The sequence below is a fragment of the Oncorhynchus mykiss genome, unplaced genomic scaffold (genome assembly GCF_013265735.2).
Source record: "Oncorhynchus mykiss isolate Arlee unplaced genomic scaffold, USDA_OmykA_1.1 un_scaffold_188, whole genome shotgun sequence".
NCBI lineage: Eukaryota > Metazoa > Chordata > Actinopteri > Salmoniformes > Salmonidae > Oncorhynchus > Oncorhynchus mykiss.
This window is the reverse complement of record NW_023493674.1, coordinates 603,543-625,466: the sequence shown is the minus strand read 5'-3', so window position 1 is coordinate 625,466 and position 21,924 is coordinate 603,543. Positions and strand designations below refer to the sequence as shown.

General features: G+C 44.1%; 1 protein-coding gene across 3 annotated transcripts in view; it reads right to left on the bottom strand.

The window, feature by feature from the left end:
• The window catches only part of LOC110510957 (protein artemis), a 27,643-nt gene extending 5,719 nt beyond the window's left edge, over positions 1 to 21,924 (bottom strand). The window contains exons 1-12 of one of the 3 annotated variants that reach the window (XM_036972639.1): positions 21,753 to 21,924; positions 21,559 to 21,610; positions 21,336 to 21,383; positions 21,185 to 21,244; positions 21,009 to 21,064; positions 16,839 to 16,940; positions 6,175 to 6,247; positions 5,716 to 5,856; positions 4,926 to 5,027; positions 4,644 to 4,780; positions 4,480 to 4,534; positions 4,300 to 4,388 (exon numbers count right to left, since the gene is read on the bottom strand). In XM_036972639.1, coding sequence (XP_036828534.1) covers positions 4,300 to 4,388; positions 4,480 to 4,534; positions 4,644 to 4,780; positions 4,926 to 5,027; positions 5,716 to 5,856; positions 6,175 to 6,247; positions 16,839 to 16,940; positions 21,009 to 21,010 — 701 coding nt within the window. In that variant the 5' untranslated portion in view covers positions 21,011 to 21,064; positions 21,185 to 21,244; positions 21,336 to 21,383; positions 21,559 to 21,610; positions 21,753 to 21,924. Of the gene's footprint in view, positions 1 to 4,299; positions 4,389 to 4,479; positions 4,535 to 4,643; positions 4,781 to 4,925; positions 5,028 to 5,715; positions 5,857 to 6,174; positions 6,248 to 16,838; positions 16,941 to 21,008; positions 21,065 to 21,184; positions 21,245 to 21,335; positions 21,456 to 21,558; positions 21,611 to 21,752 lie in introns of all 3 variants that reach the window. The other 2 variants (XM_036972638.1, XM_036972640.1) reach the window with 2 other exon arrangements.

Genomic DNA, 21,924 nt, shown 5'->3' with positions numbered 1-21,924 from the left:
GCCTGGTTCTCTGACCCACGCCAGATACTGCCTGGTTCTCTGACCCACGCCAGATACTGCCTGGTTCTCTGACCCACGCCAGATACTGCCTGGTTCTCTGACCCACGCCAGATACTGCCTGGTTCTCTGACCCACGCCAGATACTGCCTGGTTCTCTGACCCACGCCAGATACTGCCTGGTTCTCTGACCCACACCCCTACTTTTTTTTTGAAGGCACCTGTGACCAACATATGCATATCTGTATTCCCAGTCATGTGACCTCCATAGATTAGGGTCTAATGAATGCATTTCCATTGACTGGTTTCCTCATATGAACTGTAACTCAGTCAGACCTTTGACATGGTTGTGTTTATATTGTTGTTCAGTGTATTATGTTAACATTTTGGGGCGTTTGTTTGTTTTGGACATCAGAGTTTTTTGGCTGCTCAGGCACAATGTTTCCCTGGAGACAAGCCGAAGTTCGGAGCCGAAGTCTACACCCCTACGTCAACCAAATCAAATGTATTTATATAGCCCTTCGTACATCCGCTGATATCTCAAAGTGCTGTACAGAAACCCAGCCTAAAACCTCAAACAGCAAGCAATGCAGGTGTAGAAGCACGGTGGCTAGGAAAAACTCCCTAGAAAGGCCAAAACCTAGGAAGAAACCTAGAGAGGAACCAGGCTATGTGGGGTGGCCAGTCCTCTTCTGGCTGCGCCAGGTGGAGATTATAACAGAACATGGCCAAGATGTTCAAATGTTCATAAATGACCAGCATGGTCCAATAATAATAAGGCAGAACAGTTGAAACTGGAGCAGCAGCACGGCCAGGTGGACTGGGGACAGCAAGGAGTCATCATGTCAGGTAGTCCTGACCCCTACGTCAACAGTAGGGATTCTTCAATAAAGTCATTGTCATTCAACGAGAGAACTCGTTTTCATACAATTTTTTTCTGCACCAAACATTTTAGTTAAATGTGAATTTGTGCGACTAATTTTGACAACTTGAGTTGATTCTGATTATTTTGAGGAAGTGTATAATGGCTACGGCGTCTCAATGGACAAACCGTACTATTGATGTTTTTCAAGCGAAGGTCTTTTAAGGGATTTATGGAGCACACGTGTTGAATTCAGCTAGCCAGGTACAGCTAGCCGTGTTCAACTAGCCTGGGCACCCAGCTAGTTGAACCCAACGAACTGAAGCATGCTGACGCCTTTAGGGTGTTGGGGGTAAGGGCTGGGGTGTAAGGGGGTTGGCCGGCTAAGGTATTTGTATTTATTATGGCAGCAGCTACTCTTCCTGGGGTTTATTATGGATCCCCATTAGTTCCTGCCAAGGCAGCAGCTACTCTTCCTGGGGTTTATTATGGATCCCCATTAGTTCCTGCCAAGGCAGCAGCTACTCTTCCTGAGGTTTATTATGGATCCCCATTAATTCCTGCCAAAGCAGCAGCTACTCTTCCTGGGGTCCAGCAAATTGAAGGCAGTTTATACCATTTTCACAACCTACTGTGAGCCCTCATGCCCCTACTCCACCACTACCACATCCATGTGTATGTATAGTGCGTGTGTTAGTGTGTATGCATGTGTCTGTGCCCATGTTTGTAATGCTTCACAGTCCTCGCTGTTCCATAAGGTTTTTAAAAAAATCTAAATCTACTGCTTGCATCAGTTACCTGATGTGGAATAGAGTTCCATGTAGTCATGGCTCTATGTAGTACTGTGCGCCTCCCATAGTCTGTTCTGGACTTGGGGACTGTGAAGAGACCTCTGGTGGCATGTCTTGTGGGGTATGCATGGGTGTCCTAGCAATGTGCTAGTAGTTTATACAGACAGCTCGGTTCATTCAACATGTCAATACCTCTCAAAAATAAAAGTAGTGATGAAGTCACTCTCCTCCACTTTGAGCCAGGAGAGATTGACATGAATATTTATTAATATTCGCTCTCTGTGAACATCCAAGGGCCAGCCATGCTTCCCTGTTCTGAGACAATTGCAATTTTCCTAAGTCCTTTTTTGTGGTACCTGACCACACGACTGAACAGTAGTCCAGGTGCGACAAAACAAGGGCCTGTAGGACCTGCCTTGTTGATAGTGATGTTAAGAAGGTAGAAACTAGGGCCTGTAGGACCTGCCTTGTTGATAGTGCTGTTAAGAAGGTAGAAACTAGGGCCTGTAGGACCGGTCTTGTTGATAGTGTTGTTAAGAAGGTAGAAACTAGGGCCTGTAGGACCTGCCTTGTTGATCGTGCTGTTAAGAAGGTAGAAACTAGGGCCTGTAGGACCTGCCTTGTTGATAGTGTTGTTACGAAGGTAGAAACTAGGGCCTGTAGGACCTGCCTTGTTGATAGTGTTGTTAAGAAGGTAGAAACTAGGGCCTGTAGGACCTGCCTTGTTGATAGTGTTGTTAAGAAGGTAGAAACTAGGGCCTGTAGGACCTGCCTTGTTGATAGTGTTGTTAAGAAGGTAGAAACTAGGGCCTGTAGGACCTGTCTTGTTGATAGTGATGTTAAGAAGGTAGAAACTAGGGCCTGTAGGACCTGCCTTGTTGATAGTGTTGTTAAGAAGGTAGAAACTAGGGCCTGTAGGACCTGCCTTGTTGATAGTGTTGTTAATAAGGTAGAAACTAGGGCCTGTAGGACCTGCCTTGTTGATAGTGCTGTTAAGAAGGTAGAAACTAGGGCCTGTAGGACCGGTCTTGTTGATAGTGTTGTTAAGAAGGTAGAAACTAGGGCCTGCAGGACCTGCCTTGTTGATAGTGTTGTTAAGAAGGTAGAGCAGAGCTTTCTTATGGACAGACTTCTCCCCATCTTAGCTACTGTTGTATCAACATGTTTTGACCATGACAGTTTACAATCTAGTGTTACTCCAAGAAGTTTAGCCATCTCAACTTGCTCAATTTCCACGTGATTTATTACAAGATTTAGTTGGGGTTTAGTGAGTGTTTTGTTCCAAATACAATGCTTTTAGTTTTAGACATATTTAGGGCTAACTTATTCCTTGCCACCCACTCTGAAACTAACTGCAGCTCTTTGTTGAGTGTTGCAGTCATTTCAGTCGCTGTAGTAGCTGATGTGTATAATGAGTCATCCGCATACATAGAAACTCAGGCTTTACTCAGTCAGTGGCATGTCGTTAGTAAAAATTGAAAACAGCAAGGGTCCTAAACAGCTGCCCTGGAGAATGCCTGATTCTACCTGGATTATGTTGGAGAGGCTTCCATTAAAGAACACCCTCTGTGTTCTGTTAGACAGGTAACTCTTTATCCACATTATAGCAGGGGGGTGTAAAGCCATAACACATATGTCTTTCCAGCAGCAGACTATGATCAATCATGTCCAAATCTGCACTGAAGTCTAACAAGACAGCCCCCACAATCATTTTATCATCAATTTCTCTCAGCCAATCTTCAGTCATTTGTGTAAGTGCTGTACTTGTTGAATGTCCTTCTCCATAAGCGTGCTGAAAGTCTGTTAATTTGTTTAGGGTGAAATAGCATTGTATCTGGTCAAACACCATTTCTTCCAGAAGTTTACTAAGGGTTGGTGGTAACAGGCTGATTGGTCGGCTATTTGAGCCAGTAAAGGGGGCTTTACTATTCTTAGGTGGCAGAATGACTTTAGCTTCCCTCTAGGCCTGAAGGCTCACACTCTCTAGTAGGCTTGGATTGAAGATGTGGCAAATAAGAGTGGCAATATCGTCTGCTATCATCCTCAGTAACTTTCCATCGAGATTGTCAGACCCTGGTGGCTTGTCGTTGTTGATAGACAACAATAATCACCTCCTAGACACTGACTTTATGGAATTCAGAAGTACAATTATTGTCTTTCATAATATGGTCAGATATACCTGGATGTGTAGTGTCAGTGTTTGTTGCTGGCATGTCATCCCTAAGTTTGCTTATCTTGCCAATGAAAAGTAATTCAAGTAGGTTGCGATGAATGAGCAATCTGTTTCAATGAATGAAGGAGCAGAGTTGGCTTTTTATCCCAAAAATGTCATTTAAGGTTCCCCAAAGCTTTTTACTATCATTCTTTATATCATTTAACTTTGTTTCGTAGTGTAAGGGTATGGGGGTTGGGGGGTATTGGGGTTGGAGTATTAGGGGGGTTGGGTTATTAGGGGGTTGGGGCATAATGGGGTTGGGGCATGTTGGTATGAGTATTAGGGGTTTGGGGCATAATGGGGGTTTGGGGCATAATGGGGGTTGGGGCATAATGGGGTTGGGGCATAATGGGGTTGGGGCATGTTGGGGATTGGGGTATTAGGGAGTTTCGGTGTAGAGAAGACATTCAGTGTATAGAGGATGACTGGCTCACAGCTCCGTGACATCAGCGTGAGTTCGGCCAATAGGAATGACACTGGGGTAGATGTTGATTGGCTGGAGATAAGACAGGAAGTCTTTTATCTGAAAACAGGAAGAAGAGAAGAGTATCACACACAGAGGCAGACAGGCACAGACCGAGGCAGACAGACAGATAGGCAGGCAGGTGTCTCACCTCAGAGTAGGATGAGTGGAAGGAAAAGCAGGCTCTGTAGGAACTGGCACCTGTCCTGAAAACATTACACATCTGTGTAAGATAATGTGTATGTGTTTTTCTGTGTGTGTGTGTGTGTTTCTCTGAGTGTGAGTGTGTGTGTGTGTTTCTCTGAGTGTGTGTACCTGACGATAACCTTAGTCCTCTGTGTTCTCTCTCCAAACCACATAGTGGAGGGTTTGATACTGATGATGCTTAGAGGAGTTCCATCTGATGCCGAGGAGCCACACGGCAGCCTGCTGGCAGGAACAAACTCCTCATCCTACACAACGACATGTTTCTATTGGTTAGGACTCCTCATCCTACACACAACATGTTTCTATTGGTTAGGGCTCCTCATCCTACACAACAACATGTTTCCATTGGTTAGGGGTTTCTAAGAGAAAGGGGGCGTGTAACAGCGTTACCTTGGGGTGACGGCAGGCATGGATCTGAGTGGCTCGATCCGTGGTCACATGACTCAGAATCTCTGGCATCTTCTTAAACATGTCCAGGCTTTTGACATGAATCTACAACACATCATGTGTCATTATTTGTCATGCTTAACAAAGTGTATGTTTAAAATAAATCTTATTTGGTATCGGCGTCCCATCCATGGGACAGTTGAGCTAACGTAGGCCAATGTGATTAGTATGAGGTTGTAAGTAACAAGAACAGTCATATCTGATATTGTCAGAAAGCTTAAATTATTGTTAATCTAACTGTACTGTCCAATGTACAGTAGCTATTACAGTGAAAGAATATCATGCTATTGTTTGAGAGTGCACCGTAATGAACTTAAAGTTATTAATAAACAAATTAGGCACATTTGGGCAGTCTTGATACAACATTTTTAAGAAATGCAATGGTTCATTGGATCAGTCTAAAACTGCACATACTGCTGCCATCTAGTGGCCAAAATCTAAATGTCACCTGGGCTGGAATAATACATTATGGCCTTTCTCTTGCATTTTAAAGATAATGGTACAAAAAAAAGTTATCTTTCTTTGTATTGTTATTCTCCTACATTCATTTCACATTTCCACAAACTTCAAAGTGTTTCCTTTCAAATGGTACCAAGAATATGCATATCCTTGCTTCAGGATATGCATATCCTTGCTTCCTGAGCTACAGGCAGTTAGATTTGGGTATGTCATTTTAGGTGGAAATTGAAAAAGGGGGGGGATCCTTAAGAGGTTTTAAGTGTTGGTCACCTACCTGTGTGTGAAACTCGTCCCCCAGGTTAGTGAAGAGGTATTCATATCCATATGCAGCTTTACAATTCAGCCACACTGTATGGTACACACTCCTACTGACCCAGTCCTGTACCAGCCCCCGGATAGCATGTAGACACGTCTCCTAAACACACACACACAGTCCTGTACCAGCCCCCGGATAGCATGTAGACACGTCTCCTACACACACTCTGCAGCTCTCTCTCTCCCCCCTCTCTCTCTCTCTCTCCCCCTGTAGCTCTCTCTCTGTAGCTCTCTCTAGCTCTCCCCTCTCTCTCTCTCGCTCTATAGCTCTCTCTCTGTGTAGCTCTCTCTCTCTCTCTGTTTAGAGCTCTCTCTCTCTGTGTAGCTCTCTCTCTCTCTCTCTAGCTCTCGCTCTGTGTAGCTCTCTCTCTCTCTGTGTGTAGCTCTCTCTCGCTCTCTCAGAATCCCACACACTCACCCTGCTGGGGATCTTGTAGAAGCGAGGGTCGTAAAAGGTGGAGTCCAGATACACACTCTTGATGTCTTTCACCCTGAAACAACACAGCACACTGTCTGTCTGGCATTGGAACTGAGGACCACTGTATATTGCCTAGGTTTTACTTGGTGTGTTCTCTCCTGTGTGCTGGTTAGGGCTCGGATGACAAGACAGTTTTAGGGTCGAGGAGGTTTAATGACGCTGATTTACAATATGGGCATGAACATCACAGTGGATTATGGTCAACTTGTCTAAATGTAGATGTTCCAATCAGCGGCTTGTATGTGTGGAGGCCTGGAGATGCTAAACATGTTTGTTGATTAACGGTCAATTACCATGAGACGCTGTCATGACCGCCACAGCCCTATATGGGCACATATTGTGAATCTTCAGCATCATCAAACCATCTCCACTATAATCCACTGTCTTGTCACCTGGGCACATATTGTGAATCTTCAGCATCATTAAACCATCTCCACTATAATCCACTGTCTTGTCACCTGGGCACATTTTGTGAATCTTCAGCATCATTAAACCATCTCCACTATAATCCACTGTCTTGTCACCTGGGCACATATTGTGAATCTTCAGCATCATCAAACCATCTCCACTATAATCCACTGTCTTGTCACCTGGGCACATTTTGTGAATCTTCAGCATCATCAAACCATCTCGACCATAAAACACTAAACTAATCAAATACAAATTCACTATAATTGTAGGCTAACTCTGAATTTGTTTAATTTAGGCTATACCAGTTATCTTTTTTTGTGTCATGTATTGTATAACAGCACAATCATTTATTTTTTCCGGGTTTGGGCTCATACAGTGCATTCAAAGTATTCAGACCTCTTGACATTTTGTTATGTTACAGCCTTATTCTAAAATTGAGGAAGTTGTTTTTCCCCTCATCAATCTACACAATACCCCATAATGACATCACAATACCCCATAATGACATCACAGTACCCCATAATGACAAAGCAAAAACTGAATTTATTTTTTAATTTTTTAAATATGTTTACATAAGTATTCAGACCCTTTACTCAGTACTTTTGTTGAAGCACCTCTGTCAGATTACAGCCTAGTGTCTTCTTGGGTATGATGCTACAAGCTTGGCACACCTGTATTTGGGGGAGTTTCTCCCATTCTTCTCAGCAGATCCTCTCCAGCTCGGTCAGGTTGAATGGGGAGCATCGCTGCACAGCTATTTTCAGGTCTCTCCAGAGATGTTTGATTGGGTTAAATTCCCGGGCTCTGCCTGGGCCACTCGACATCCAGACTTTTCCCGAAGCCACTCCTGGGTTGTCTTGGCTGTGTGCTTAGGTTCGTTGGTCTGTTAGAAGGTGAATCTTCGCCCCAGTCTAAGGTCCTGAGTGTATTGGCCAGGTGATGAGCGGCGCCTGGTTCTCCAGACGTGACACTTGGCATTCAGGCCAAAGAGTTCAATCTTGTTTCTCATGGTCTGAGAATCCTTTAGGTGCCTTTTGGCAAACTTCAAGCGTGCTGTCGTGCCTTTTACTGAGGATAATTATAAAATAAAATAAAAATCTTAGTGTAACAACTGTTTTAGAAAGTCTGTCCACTCTACCATAAAGGCCTGATTGGTGGAGTGCTGCAGAGATGGTTGTCCTTCTGGAAGGTTAACCCATCTCCAAAGAGGAACTCTGGAGCTCTGTCAGAGCGACCATCGGGTTCTTGGTCACCTCCCTGACTGGGCGGCCAGCTCTAGGAAGCGTCTTGGTGGTTCCAAACTTCTTTCATTTAAGAATGATGGAGACCACGGTGTTCTTGGGTACCTTTAATACTGCAGATATTTTTTGGTACCTTTCCCCAGATCTGTGCCTCGACACAATCCTGTCTCGAAGCTCTACGGAGGATTCCTTCAACCTCATGGCTTGGGTTTTGCTCTACCTATCAACTGTGGAACCTTACATAGGACATGATTTGGAAAGGCACACACCTGTCTATCAATTGAATTTAGCACAGGTGGATTCCAATCAAGTTGTAGAAACATCAAGGATGATCAATAAAAACAGGATGCACCTGAGCTCTACAGTATTTTGAGTCTCAGAGCAAAGGGTCTGAATACTTACGTAAATAAGTTATTTGTTTACTTTTAATACATTTGCTAAAATTAACAACTTTTGGCTTTGTAATTATGGGGTATTGTGTATCGATTAATGTGAGGAAACATTCTAAAATGGATTAGATACATTTAACAAAATGTGGAAAAAATGAAGGGGTCTGAATACTTTCCTTAGGCCCTGTGTTGGCCCATGCCAAGGTAGGCCAGTTGAGAACAACTTCTCATTTACAACTGCGACCTGGCCAAGATAAAGCAAAGCAGTGCCACACAAACAACAACACAGTGTTACACATGGAATAAACAAAACGTACAGTCAATAACACAATAGAAAAAAAATCTATATACATACAGTGTGTGCAACTGAGGTAAGATTAGAGAGGGAAGGCAATAAATTGGCCATAGCGGTGAAGTCATAACAATTTAGCATTAACACTGGAGTGATAGATGTGCAAGTAAAGATACTGGGGTGCAAAGGAGCAAAGAAAATAACAATATGGGATGAGGTAGTTGTGTGGGCTATTTACAGATGGTCTCTGTACAGGTGTAGTGATCTGCTCTGACAGCTGGTGCTTAAAGCTATTGAGGGAGATATGGGTCTCCAGCTTCAGTGACTTTTTCAATTCGTTCCAGTCATTGGCAGCAGAGAACTGGAAGGAAAGGCGGCCAAAGGAGGAATTGGCTTTGGGGGTGACCAGTGAAATATACCTGCTGGAGCGCGTGCTACAGGTGGGTGCTGCTATGGTGACGAGTGAGTTGAGATAAGGCGGGGCTTAACCTAGCAAAGACTTATAGATGACCTGGAGCCAGTGGGTTTGGCAACAAATATGAAGCGAGGGCCAGCCAACGAGAGCATACAGGTCGCAGTGGTGGGTAGTATATGGGGCTTTGGTGACAAAACGGATGGCACTGTGATAGACTGCATCCAATTTGCTGAGTACAGTGTTGGAGGCTATTTTATAAATGACATCGCCGAGGTCGAGGATCGGTAGGATGGTCAGTTTTACGAGGGTATGTTCGGCAGCATGAGTGAAGGATGCTTTGTTGCGAAATAGGAAGCCGATTCTAGATTTCATTTTGGATTGGAGATGCTTAATGGTTGAGTTTATTTTTACAGGGACCGTGCACATTAATCAACGTTTCAGTAAAAGTGACAGTTTTAGCCAAACGGCTCATTTTCAACTGCAGTCCCTGGGCAGGTTATTAAAAACAATTACAATATAGACAATAGCAACATAGGACACGCAAGACATAGCATACAGACAGAGCAACATAGGACAAGCAAGACATAGCACACGCAGAGCAACATAGGACAAGCAAGACATAGCACACGCAGAGCAACATAGGGCAAGCAAGACATAGCACACGCAGAGCAACATAGGACAAGCAAGACATAGCACACGCAGAGCAACATAGGACAAGCAAGACATAGCACACGCAGAGCAACATAGGACAAGCAAGACATAGCACACGCAGAGCAACATAGGGCAAGCAAGACATAGCACACGCAGAGCAACATAGGACAAGCAAGACATAGCACACGCAGAGCAACATAGGACAAGCAAGACATAGCACACGCAGAGCAACATAGGACAAGCAAGACATAGCACACGCAGAGCAACATAGGGCAAGCAAGACATAGCACACGCAGAGCAACATAGGACAAGCAAGACATAGCACACGCAGAGCAACATAGGGCAAGCAAGACATAGCACACGCAGAGCAACATAGGGCAAGCAAGACATAGCACACGCAGAGCAACATAGGGCAAGCAAGACATAGCACACGCAGAGCAACATAGGGCAAGCAAGACATAGCACACGCAGAGCAACATAGGGCAAGCAAGACATAGCACACGCAGAGCAACATAGGGCAAGCAAGACATAGCACACGCAGAGCAACATAGGGCAAGCAAGACATAGCACACGCAGAGCAACATAGGGCAAGCAAGACATAGCACACGCAGAGCAACATAGGGCAAGCAAGACATAGCACACGCAGAGCAACATAGGGCAAGCAAGACATAGCACACGCAGAGCAACATAGGGCAAGCAAGACATAGCATACAGACAGAACAACATAGGACAAGCAAGACGTAGCATACAGACAGAACAAAAACCAGCAAGACAAAATTCATAAAAGCAACTAAGTGTTTCCACACTACAAGCTACAGACAACAAGGAAAGCGGCAACACACAGCTAGGGATTATGTTCACAAATCTGATTGACCTTTAGCCATGTCTTCATGCATTTTGTGAAAGTGTGATATGTGGTGCAGTTGTGTGTCTGAAGGCAGTGTATTCCAGACATGGGAAGCTCTCACAGAGAATGCAGATTTACTAAAGGTGCTTTTCCTTAAGGGAACTATACAGTCACCTCATTGTAGACCTTGTGGATCTGCTGCCATTGTTTGGGTTTTCTGTTTAACAAACATACTGAGTGGGGGGGGAGCCAGGCCATTTAGGATCTTGAATACAAGACATGCGTCGGTGTATTGCACAAGAAGATTTTCCCAACTCAGGAGCTCATGCTTTCTGAGGATGTAACAGTGATGATGGCTATTGGGCTTCCTATCAAGCTCTTTGAGAGCCTGTTTGTAGACAGACTGAATAGGTTTTAATACAGCAAACTTGGGCCCAACTAGTCAAACAGTATGTTAAGTGGGGAAGAATCATAGATGTGAAGTACAGTTTTGCTACCGCTATAGTCAAACAATTTCATATAAATCAGAAATTATCTAGGTTGAATTTGGTTATTTGAATGACCTTTTCCACATGCTTTTTAAAAGAGAGGTTGGAATCAAGTATGATGCCAAGGTACTTAAAATCAGAAACCACCTGGAGCTTCTCCCCTGACACACAGACATCTGGCTCAGTAGCATCTGTTGCCCTATTTGTGAAGAGCATGCAAACAGTTTTTTTCACATTGAGATGCAAACACGAGTCACTAAGCCACTTTGTAACCTGGACCATTACAGTAGTGAGTTCTTGTGCAGCTTGTTGTTTGCTCTTTGCATGCACATATCACTGTATCATCTGCATACATTTGAACTTCAGACCCAGTACAGACAGAAGGCAGATCATTAATGTACAGGCTGAACAGGAGGGGCCCCAGTATTGACCGTTGGGGCACTCCCACATCATAGCTAAGAGTGGGCGACAGCTCATTGCTCACTCTGACACACTGAGCTCTGCCTTCAAGGTATGATTTCATCCATCTCAAGGCATCGGGGGAAAAGTTGAACTTGGACAATTTTGTGATGAGAATCTCATGGTTAACAGTATCAAAAGCCTTCCTTAGGTCCAGAAACACAGCCCCAACAACACCCCCTTTGTCCATGTGAGTCTGGAAGGAGAGTTTACAGTCTAACCAGACACCTAGGTATTTGTAGTTGTCTAAGTCAGAACCGTCCAGAGTAGTGATGCTGGACGGGCGGGCAGGTGCGGGCAGCGATCGGTTGAAGAGCATGCATTTAGTTTTACTTTGAGAAACCAAGGCTGTTGAGTCTGCCGATAAGAATGTGGTGATTGATGGAGTCAAAAGCCTTGGCCAGGTCGATGAATACAGCTGCACAGTAATATCTGTTATCGATGGCGGTTATGATATCGTTTAGGACCTTGAGCGTGGCTGAGGTGCACCCATGACTAGCTCGGAAACCAGATTGCATAGCGGAGAAGGTACGGTGGAATTCAAAATGGTCGGTGATCTGTTTATTAACTTGGCTTTCGAAGACCTTAGACAGGGTAGGATAGATATAGGTCTGTAGCAGTTTGGGTCTAGAGTCTCACCCCCTTTGAAGAGGGGGATGACAGCAGCAGCTTTCCAATCTTTGGGGATCTCAGACGATACGAAAGAGGTTGAACAGGCTAGTAATAGGGGTTGCAATAATTGCGGCAGATAATTTTAGAAAGAGAGGGTCCAGATTGTCTAGCCCGGCTGATTTGTAGGGGTCCAGATTGTCTGGCCCAGCTGATTTGTAGGGGTCCAGATTGTCTAGCCCAGCTGATTTGTAGGGGTCCAGATTGTCTAGCCCAGCTGATTTGTAGGGGTCCAGATTGTCTAGCCCGGCTGATTTGTAGGGGTCCAGATTGTCTGGCCCAGCTGATTTGTAGGGGTCCAGATTGTCTAGCCCAGCTGATTTGTAGGGGTCCAGATTGTCTAGCCCAGCTGATTTGTAGGGGTCCAGATTGTCTAGCCCAGCTGATTTGTAAGGGTCCAGATTGTCTAGCCCAGCTGATTTGTAAGGGTCCAGATTGTCTAGCCCAGCTGATTTGTAAGGGTCCAGATTGTCTAGCCCAGCTGATATGTAAGGGTCCAGATTGTCTAGCCCAGCTGATATGTAGGGGTCCAGATTGTCTAGCCCAGCTGATTTGTAGGGGTCCAGATTGTCTAGCCCAGCTGATTTGTAGGGGTCCAGATTGTCTAGCCCAGCTGATTTGTAGGGGTCCAGATTGTCTAGCCCAGCTGATTTGTAGGGGTCCAGATTGTCTAGCCCAGCTGATTTGTAGGGGTCCAGATTGTCTAGCCCAGCTGATTTGTAGGGGTCCAGATTGTCTAGCCCAGCTGATATGTAGGGGTCCAGATTTTGCAGCTCTTTCAGAACATCAGCTGTCTGGATTTGGGCGTAGGAGAAATGGGGGAGGTTTGGGTAAGTTGCTGTGGGGGGTGAAGGGCTGTTGACTGGGGTTGGGGTAGCCAGGTGGAAAGCATGACCAGCCGTAGAAAAATGCTTATTGAAATTCTCAATTATTGTGGACTTATCGGTGGTGACAGTGTTTCCTAGCCTCAGTGCAGTGGGCAGCTGGGAGGAGGTGCTCTTATTCTCCATGGACTTTATAGTGTCCCAGAACTTTTTAGAGTTTGTGCTACAGGATGCAAATTTCTGTTTGAAAAGGCTAGCCTTTGCTTTCCTAATTGCCTGTTAATATTGGTTCCTAACTTCCCTGAGAAGTTGAATATCGCGGGGGCTATTCGACTTCAATAGCATGGCTGTAGTAGCTTAATGCTCTACAACGTGACTTCAATAGCATGGCTGTAGTAGCTTAATGCTCTACAACGTGACTTCAATAGCATGGCTGTAGTAGCTTAATGCTCTACAACGTGACTTCAATAGCATGGCTGTAGTAGCTTAATGCTCTACAACGTGACTTCAATAGCATGGCTGTAGTAGCTTAATGCTCTACAACGTGACCTCAATAGCATGGCTGTAGTAGCTTAATGCTCTACAACGTGACTTCAATAGCATGGCTGTAGTAGCTTAATGCTCTACAACGTGACTTCAATAGCATGGCTGTAGTAGCTTAATGCTCTACAACGTGACTTCAATAGCATGGCTGTAGTAGCTTAATGCTCTACAACGTGACTTCAATAGCATGGCTGTAGTAGCTTAATGCTCTACAACGTGACTTCAATAGCATGGCTGTAGTAGCTTAATGCTCTACAACGTGACTTCAATAGCATGGCTGTAGTAGCTTAATGCTCTACAACGTGACTTCAATAGCATGGCTGTAGTAGCTTAATGCTCTACAACGTGACTTCAATAGCATGGCTGTAGTAGCTTAATGCTCTACAACGTGACTTCAATAGCATGGCTGTAATAGCTTAATGCTCTACAACGTGACCTCAATAGCATGGCTGTAGTAGCTTAATGCTCTACAACGTGACTTCAATAGCATGGCTGTAGTAGCTTAATGCTCTACAACGTGACTTCAATAGCATGGCTGTAGTAGCTTAATGCTCTACAACGTGACTTCAATAGCATGGCTGTAGTAGCTTAATGCTCTACAACATGACTTCAATAACATGGCTGTAGTAGCTTAATGCTCTACAACATGACTTCAATAGCATGGCTGTAGTAGCTTAATGCTCTACAACGTGACTTCAATAGCATTGCTGTAATGCTCTACAAGACAATACAACACTAGGCTATACAACGTGACTGATTAAAGGGGAGCCTCACACAACTGAATGATCTTGAAATGTAAACTTCTAAACAGTTTGGAATGAAATATTCATATAAAGTACATTATATAATTACAGTGTATATAAACAAAGTACTGAGGGACATTATCCTATACAAACACAGGGCTAAATGTCTAAATAATATGACACTGAAAGCTGATCTAGCAAGCCTGCAGTAGCTAGCTCACGGCAGCTAAACACTTCATTAGCAGAACCACTAAATATGACTAACGTGGGCAAGTGCATAAACACTTACAAATCAGCAAGGAGGCACACTGGCAATGATTAACACAACAAGAGCTAACTGGTGGGAAAACAGGATGGATGGAATCAGCAAGGAGGCACACTGGCAATGGTTAACACAACAAGAGCTAACTGGTGGGAAAACAGGATGGATGGAATCAGCAAGGAGGCACACTGGCAATGGTTAACACAACAAGAGCTAACTGGTGGGAAAACAGGATGGATGGAATCAGCAAGGAGGCACACTGGCAATGGTTAACACAACAAGAGCTAACTGGTGGGAAAACAGGATGGATGGAATCAGCAAGGAGGCACACTGGCAATGGTTAACACAACAAGAGCTAACTGGTGGGAAAACAGGATGGATGGCACTTTGTCACTAGACTCCTCTCAGCATGTTCTGCTCCACTTCACAGCTCTGATATGATAAACTTCTATGTAGTATTTGGTAGTCATTTTGTCTGTTACAATCTGGACCCCTACGTAATTTTGTAAGTAGTATATGTGTGTACCTTCTCCCAGAGTGGAGGAGTTCTATGTATTGTACTATGATAAGTAGTATTTGGTAGTTATACTGTAAGTAATATACACTGCTCAAAAAAATAAAGGGAACACTTAAACAACACAATGTAACTCCAAGTCAATCACACTTCTGTGAAATCAAACTGTCCACGTAGGAAGCAACACTGATTGACAATAAATTTCACATGCTGTTGTGCAAATGGAATAGACAACAGGTAGAAATTATAGGCAATTAGCAAGACACCCCCAATAAAGGAGTGGTTCTGCAGGTGGGGACCACAGACCACTTCTCAGTTCCTATGCTTCCTGGCTGATGTTTTGGTCACTTTTGAATGCTGGCGGTGCTTTCACTCTAGTGGTAGCATGAGACGGAGTCTACAACCCACACAAGTGGCTCAGGTAGTGCAGCTCATCCAGGATGGCACATCAATGCGAGCTGTGGCAAGAAGGTTTGCTGTGTCTGTCAGCGTAGTGTCCAGAGCATGGAGGCGCTACCAGGAGACAGGCCAGTACATCAGGAGACGTGGAGGAGGCCGTAGGAAGGTAACAACCCAGCAACAGGACCGCTACCTCCGCCTTTGTGCAAGGAGGAGCAGGAGGAGCACTGCCAGAGCCCTGCAAAATGATCTCCAGCAGGCCACAAATGTGCATGTGCCTGCTCAAATGGTCAGAAATAGACTCCATGAGGGTGGTATGAGGGCCCGACGTCCACAGGTGGGGGTTGTGCTTACAGCCCAACACCGTGCAGGACGTTTGGCATTTGACAGAGAACACCAAGATTGGCAAATTCGCCACTGGCGCCCTGTGCTCTTCACAGATGAAAGCAGGTTCACACTGAGCACATGTGACAGAGTCTGGAGACGCCGTGGAGAACGTTCTGCTGCCTGCAACATCCTCCAGCATGACCGGTTTGGCGGTGGGTCAGTCATGGTGTGGGGTGGCATTTCTTTGGGGGGCCGCACAGCCCTCCATGTGCTCGCCAGAGGTAGCCTGACTGCCATTAGGTACCGAGATGAGATCCTCAGACCCCTTGTAAGACTATATGCTGGTGCGGTTGGCCCTGGGTTCCTCCTAATGCAAGACAATGCTAGACCTCATGTGGCTGGAGTGTGTCAGCAGTTCCTGCAAGAGGAAGGCATTGATGCTATGGACTGGCCCGCCCGTTCCCCAGACCTGAATCCAATTGAGCACTTCATGTCTCGCTCCATCCACCAACGCCACGTTGCACCACAGACTGTCCAGGAGTTGGCGGATGCTTTAGTCCAGGTCTGGGAGGAGATCCCTCAGGAGACCATCCGCCACCTCATCAGGAGCATGCCCAGGCGTTGTAGGGAGGTCATACAGGCACGTGGAGGCCACACACACTACTGAGCCTCATTTTGACTTGTTTTATGGACATTACATCAAAGTTGGATCAGCCTGTAGTGTGGTTTTCCACTTTAATTTTGAGAGTGACTCCAAATCCAGACCTCCATGGGTTGATAAATTTGATTTCCATTGATAATTTTTATGTGATTTTGTTGTCAGCACATTCAACTATGTAAAGAAAAAAGTATTTAATCAGAATATTTCATTCATTCAGATCTAGGATGTGTTATTTTAGTGTTCCCTTTATTTTTTTGAGCAATATATATATTACTTACAGGACGACTGATCCTGTTGAAGTGTACCTATGATGAAAATTACAGGCCTCTCATCTTTTTAAGTGGGAGAACTTGCACAATTGGTGGCTGACTAAATACTTTTTTGCTCCACTGTGTGTGTGTGTGTGTGTGTGTGTGTGTATGTATGTATGTCTGTATATGTATATGTATGTACGTGTGTGTGTGTGTACCTGCTCCCAGAGTGGAGGAGTTCTATGCGGGAGGCGTCTCCCTTCGCCAGTCGGAAGTCTCCTGTGTACAACACTGTACCCTGGGCCCCCTCTACCAAGAACCTACACACAAACAAACTAGGGTTGGGAGATATACAGATTTTCATACCTTCATATCGTTCCTGTACCATAACGGGGTATACGGTACGAATGAATGAATGAATATACAGTGCCTTGCGAAAGTATTCGGCCCCCTTGAACTTTGCGAACTTTTGCCACATTTCAGGCTTCAAACATAAAGATATAAAACTGTCTTTTTTTGTGAAGAATCAACAACAAGTGGGACACAATCATGAAGTGGAACGACATTTATTGGATATTTCAAACTTTTTTAACAAATCAAAAACTGAAAAATTGGGCGTGCAAAATTATTCAGCCCCTCTACTTTCAGTGCAGCAAACTCTCTCCAGAAGTTCAGTGAGGATCTCTGAATGATCCAATGTTGACCTAAATGACTAATGATGATAAATACAATCCACCTGTGTGTAATCAAGTCTCCGTATAAATGCACCTGCACTGTGATAGTCTCAGAGGTCCGTTAAAAGCGCAGAGAGCATCATGAAGAACAAGGAACACACCAGGCAGGTCCGAGATACTGTTGTGAAGAAGTTTAAAGCCGGATTTGGATACAAAAAGATTTCCCAAGCTTTAAACATCCCAAGGAGCACTGTGCAAGCGATAATATTGAAATGGAAGGAGTATCAGACCACTGCAAATCTACCAAGACCTGGCCGTCCCTCTAAACCTTCAGCTCATACAAGGAGAAGACTGATCAGAGATGCAGCCAAGAGGCCCATGATCACTCTGGATGAACTGCAGAGATCTACAGCTGAGGTGGGAGACTCTGTCCATAGGACAACAATCAGTCGTATATTGCACAAATCTGGCCTTTATGGAAGAGTGGCAAGAAAGCCATTTCTTAAAGATATCCATAAAAAGTGTTGTTTAAAGTTTGCCACAAGCCACCTGGGAGACACACCAAACATGTGGAAGAAGGTGCTCTGGTCAGATGAAACCAAAATTGAACTGTTTGGCAACAATGCAAAACGTTATGTTTGGCGTAAAAGCAACACAGCTGAACACACCATCCCCACTGTCAAACATGGTGGTGGCAGCATCATGGTTTGGGCCTGCTTTTCTTCAGCAGGGACAGGGAAGATGGTTAAAATTGATGGGAAGATGGATGGGGCCAAATACAGACCATTCTGGAAGAAAACCTGATGGAGTCTGCAAAAGACCTGAGACTGGGACGGAGATTTGTCTTCCAACAAGACAATGATCCAAAACATAAAGCAAAATCTACAATGGAATGGTTCAAAAATAAACATATCCAGGTGTTAGAATGGCCAAGTCAAAGTCCAGACCTGAATCCAATCGAGAATCTGTGGAAAGAACTGAAAACTGCTGTTCACAAATGCTCTCCATCCAACCTCACTGAGCTCGAGCTGTTTTGCAAGGAGGAATGGGAAAAAGTTTCAGTCTCTCGATGTGCAAAACTGATAGAGACATACCCCAAGCGACTTACAGCTGTAATCGCAGCAAAAGGTGGCGCTACAAAGTATTAACTTAAGGGGGCTGAATAATTTTGCACGCCCAATTTTTCAGTTTTTGATTTGTTAAAAAAGTTTGAAATATCCAATAAATGTTGTTCCACTTCATGATTGTGTCCCACTTGTTGTTGATTCTTCACAAAAAAATACAGTTTTATATCTTTATGTTTGAAGCCTGAAATGTGGCAAAAGGTCGCAAAGTTCAAGGGGGCCGAATACTTTCGCAAGGCACTGTATATCTCAGTGCCAGTAAAAAAATTGACAAACCTACTCATTCCAGGGTTTCTTTATTTTTACTATTTTCTACATTGTAGAATAATAGTGAAGACATCAAAACTATGAAATAACACATATGGAATCATGTAGAAACCAAAAAAGTGTTAAATTATATGAGATTCTTCAAAGTAGCCACCCTTTGCCTTGATGACAGCATTGCACACTCTTGGCATTCTCTCAACCAGTTTCATAAGGTAGTCACCTGGAATCCATTTAAATCAACAGGTGTGCCTTGTTAAGTGTTAATGCATTTGAGCCAATCAGTTGTGTTGTGAAAAGGTAGGGGTGGTATACAGAACATAGCCCTATTTGGTAAAAGAGTCCATATTTTGGCAAGAACATTTCAAATGAGCAAAGAGAAATTATCGACATTACTTTAAGACATGAAGGTCAGTCAATCCAGAAAATGTAAAGTACTTTGAACATTTTTCAAGTGCAGACGCAAAAACCATCAAGCGCAATGATGAAACTGGCTCTCATGAGGACCACCACAGGAAAGGAAGACCCAGAGTTACCTCTGCTGCAGAGGATAAGTTCATTAGAGTTACCAGCCTCAGAAATTGCAGCCAAAACAAATGCTTCAGAGTTCAAGTAACAGACACATCTCAACATCAACTGTTCAGAGGAGACTACGTGATTTTTTTCATTTTTATTTAACTAGGCAAGTCAGTTAAGAACAACTTCTTATTTACAATGACGGCCTATCGGGGAACAGTGGGTTAACTGCCTTGTTCAGGGGCAGCTCGGTGATTCAATCCACCAACCTTTCGGTTAATGGCCCAACACTAACCACTAGGCTACCTGCCGCCCCGAATCAGGCATTCGTGGTCGAATTGCTGCAAAGAAACCACTACTAAATGACATCAATAATAAGAAGAGACTTGCTTGGGCCAAGAAACACAAGCAATGGACATTAGACTGGTGGAAATCTGTCCTTTGGGCTGATGAGTCCAAATGTTGTATTTTTGGTTCCAACCGCCGTGTCTTTGTGAGACGCTGAGTAGGTGAACGGATGATCTCCGCATGTGTGGTTCCCACCGTGAAGCATGGAGGAGGTGGTGTGATGGTGCTTTGCAATGACCCAAAACACCTCCAAGCTGTGGAAGGGCTATTTGACCAAGAAGGAGAGTGATGGAGTGCTGCATCAGATGACCTGGCCTCCACAATCAACAGACCTCAACCCAATTGAGATGGTTTGGGATGAGTTGGACTGCAGAGTGAAGCAAAAGCAGCCAACAAGTGCTCAGCATATGTGGGAACTCCTTCAAGACTGTTGGAGAAGCATTCCAGGTGAAGCTGGTTGAGAGAATGCCAAGAGTGTGCAAATCTGTCAAAGGCAAAGGGTGGTTACTTTGAAGAATCTAAAATATATATTTTGATTTGTTTAACATGTTATTTCATAGTTTTGATGTCTTCACTATTTTACAATGTATAAAATAGTAAAAATAAAGAGAACCCCTTGAATGAGTAGGTGTCCAAACTTTTGACTGGTACTAATATATACAAATAACACAGTACTAGTTCTTGATACACACGGGAAACTGTTCTTGACGCAAACCGGTGCGCCTTCACACAAAACATTAAGAACACCTGCTCTTTCCATGACAGACTGACCAGGTGAAAGCTATGATCCCGTATTACTGTCACTTTGTTAAATCCATTTCAATCAGTGTTGATGAAGGGGAGGAGACATGTTAAAGAAGGATTTTTAAGCCTTGAGATAAATGAGACATGGATTGTGTATGTGTGCCATTCAGAGGGTGAATGGGCAAGACAAGAGATTTAAGTGCCTTTGAATGGCATATGATAGTAGGTGCCAAGCGCAGCAGTTTGAGTCAAGAACTGCAACGTTGCTGGGTTTCTCACACTCAACAGTTTCCTTTGTGTATCAAGAATGGTCCACCACCCAGAGGACATCCAGCCAACTTGACACAACTGTGGGAATCATTGGTCAATTTCCCTGTGGAAAGCTTTTGACATCTTGTAGTGTCCACGCCCCAACAAATTGGGGGGGGAGGCAACTCAATATTAGGAAGGTGTTCTTATTGTTTGTACACTCACCTTTGTAATATTGAGTTGCACCCCTGAGATCATTTAGTCAGTACATCTTAGCTAGGGAAATGATAGTTAGAAACAGTGGCGTAGCATGCACCCCCGCGAGGCTCAGAGCCCAAGTCTAACTAACACACACAAGCTAGGTGATACGTCATATTACCAGAAACACACACAAGCTAGGTGATACCACAAACACAAGCTAGGTGATACCACATAAGCACACATAGATGCACGCACACACAATACTCACATGACCGAGCCTGGACAGTGACCTGCAGGAAGCAGAGTAACCACAAGTTCTTCTCTCTGTGGACACACACCCACACACAATATCAGTCATCAAAGAGTCAGTCATATAGCAAAATAACAGCGATCAGCCCTTATGACCCTCTCTCTATATGTTGTAATGATGAACCGGTGTCGTACCTCTCCTGAAGCCTCGTCTATTAAAGTGATTAGTGTGGGACTCTCCAGTTCCAAAGCAACCTAGACAAACAGAAGCACATCAAAATTATACAAAACAAACTTTGCCTAGCAATAGGTCCATAACTAAGATTTTTGAAAATTAACTACTTACTATGTGATCTTTCCAGAAGGCATATTTTGGATTGCTCAGCAACAGTTCCTTAGTTACAAATGAACAGTACAGTTTGACTGTCAGACTGGAACAAATGAACAGTACAGTTTGACTGTCAGACTGGAACAAATGAACAAAGACAGTAACGTTAGACCTTCAACATCAGTTAGCCATCCTTTGTTTCACTGAACTTTCACACCATCAAAATAAAACGTGATATCACCTGAATTTCAGCTTTCTTTTCAATTGAGGCCCCTTCAGCCCCTTCATGTGATCTGCAGAAAATACATGATGTAAGTAGAGCTAACGTTAGCTAGTTACATGTCCACTGTGTGCCAGTTAAGAGCACATACTGGCTAGTTATCTTTAGCTAACTGCTGTTTGGCTCTCACTGTATCTCAAAGAGTCTTTCTTTACCTTTGTGGCAGTGAGATAAAAAATAAGCCCTTGCATGTAGATTCTCCCTGTCAAACCGATCCAGCGACATGTTGGGATACTCCTTCATGCGACCCGCGAACGAACTCATTTTGACTGAAGATTAGCTCCAATAATTTCCTCAACTTCAACCCACTCGTTGACTAGCTGACAT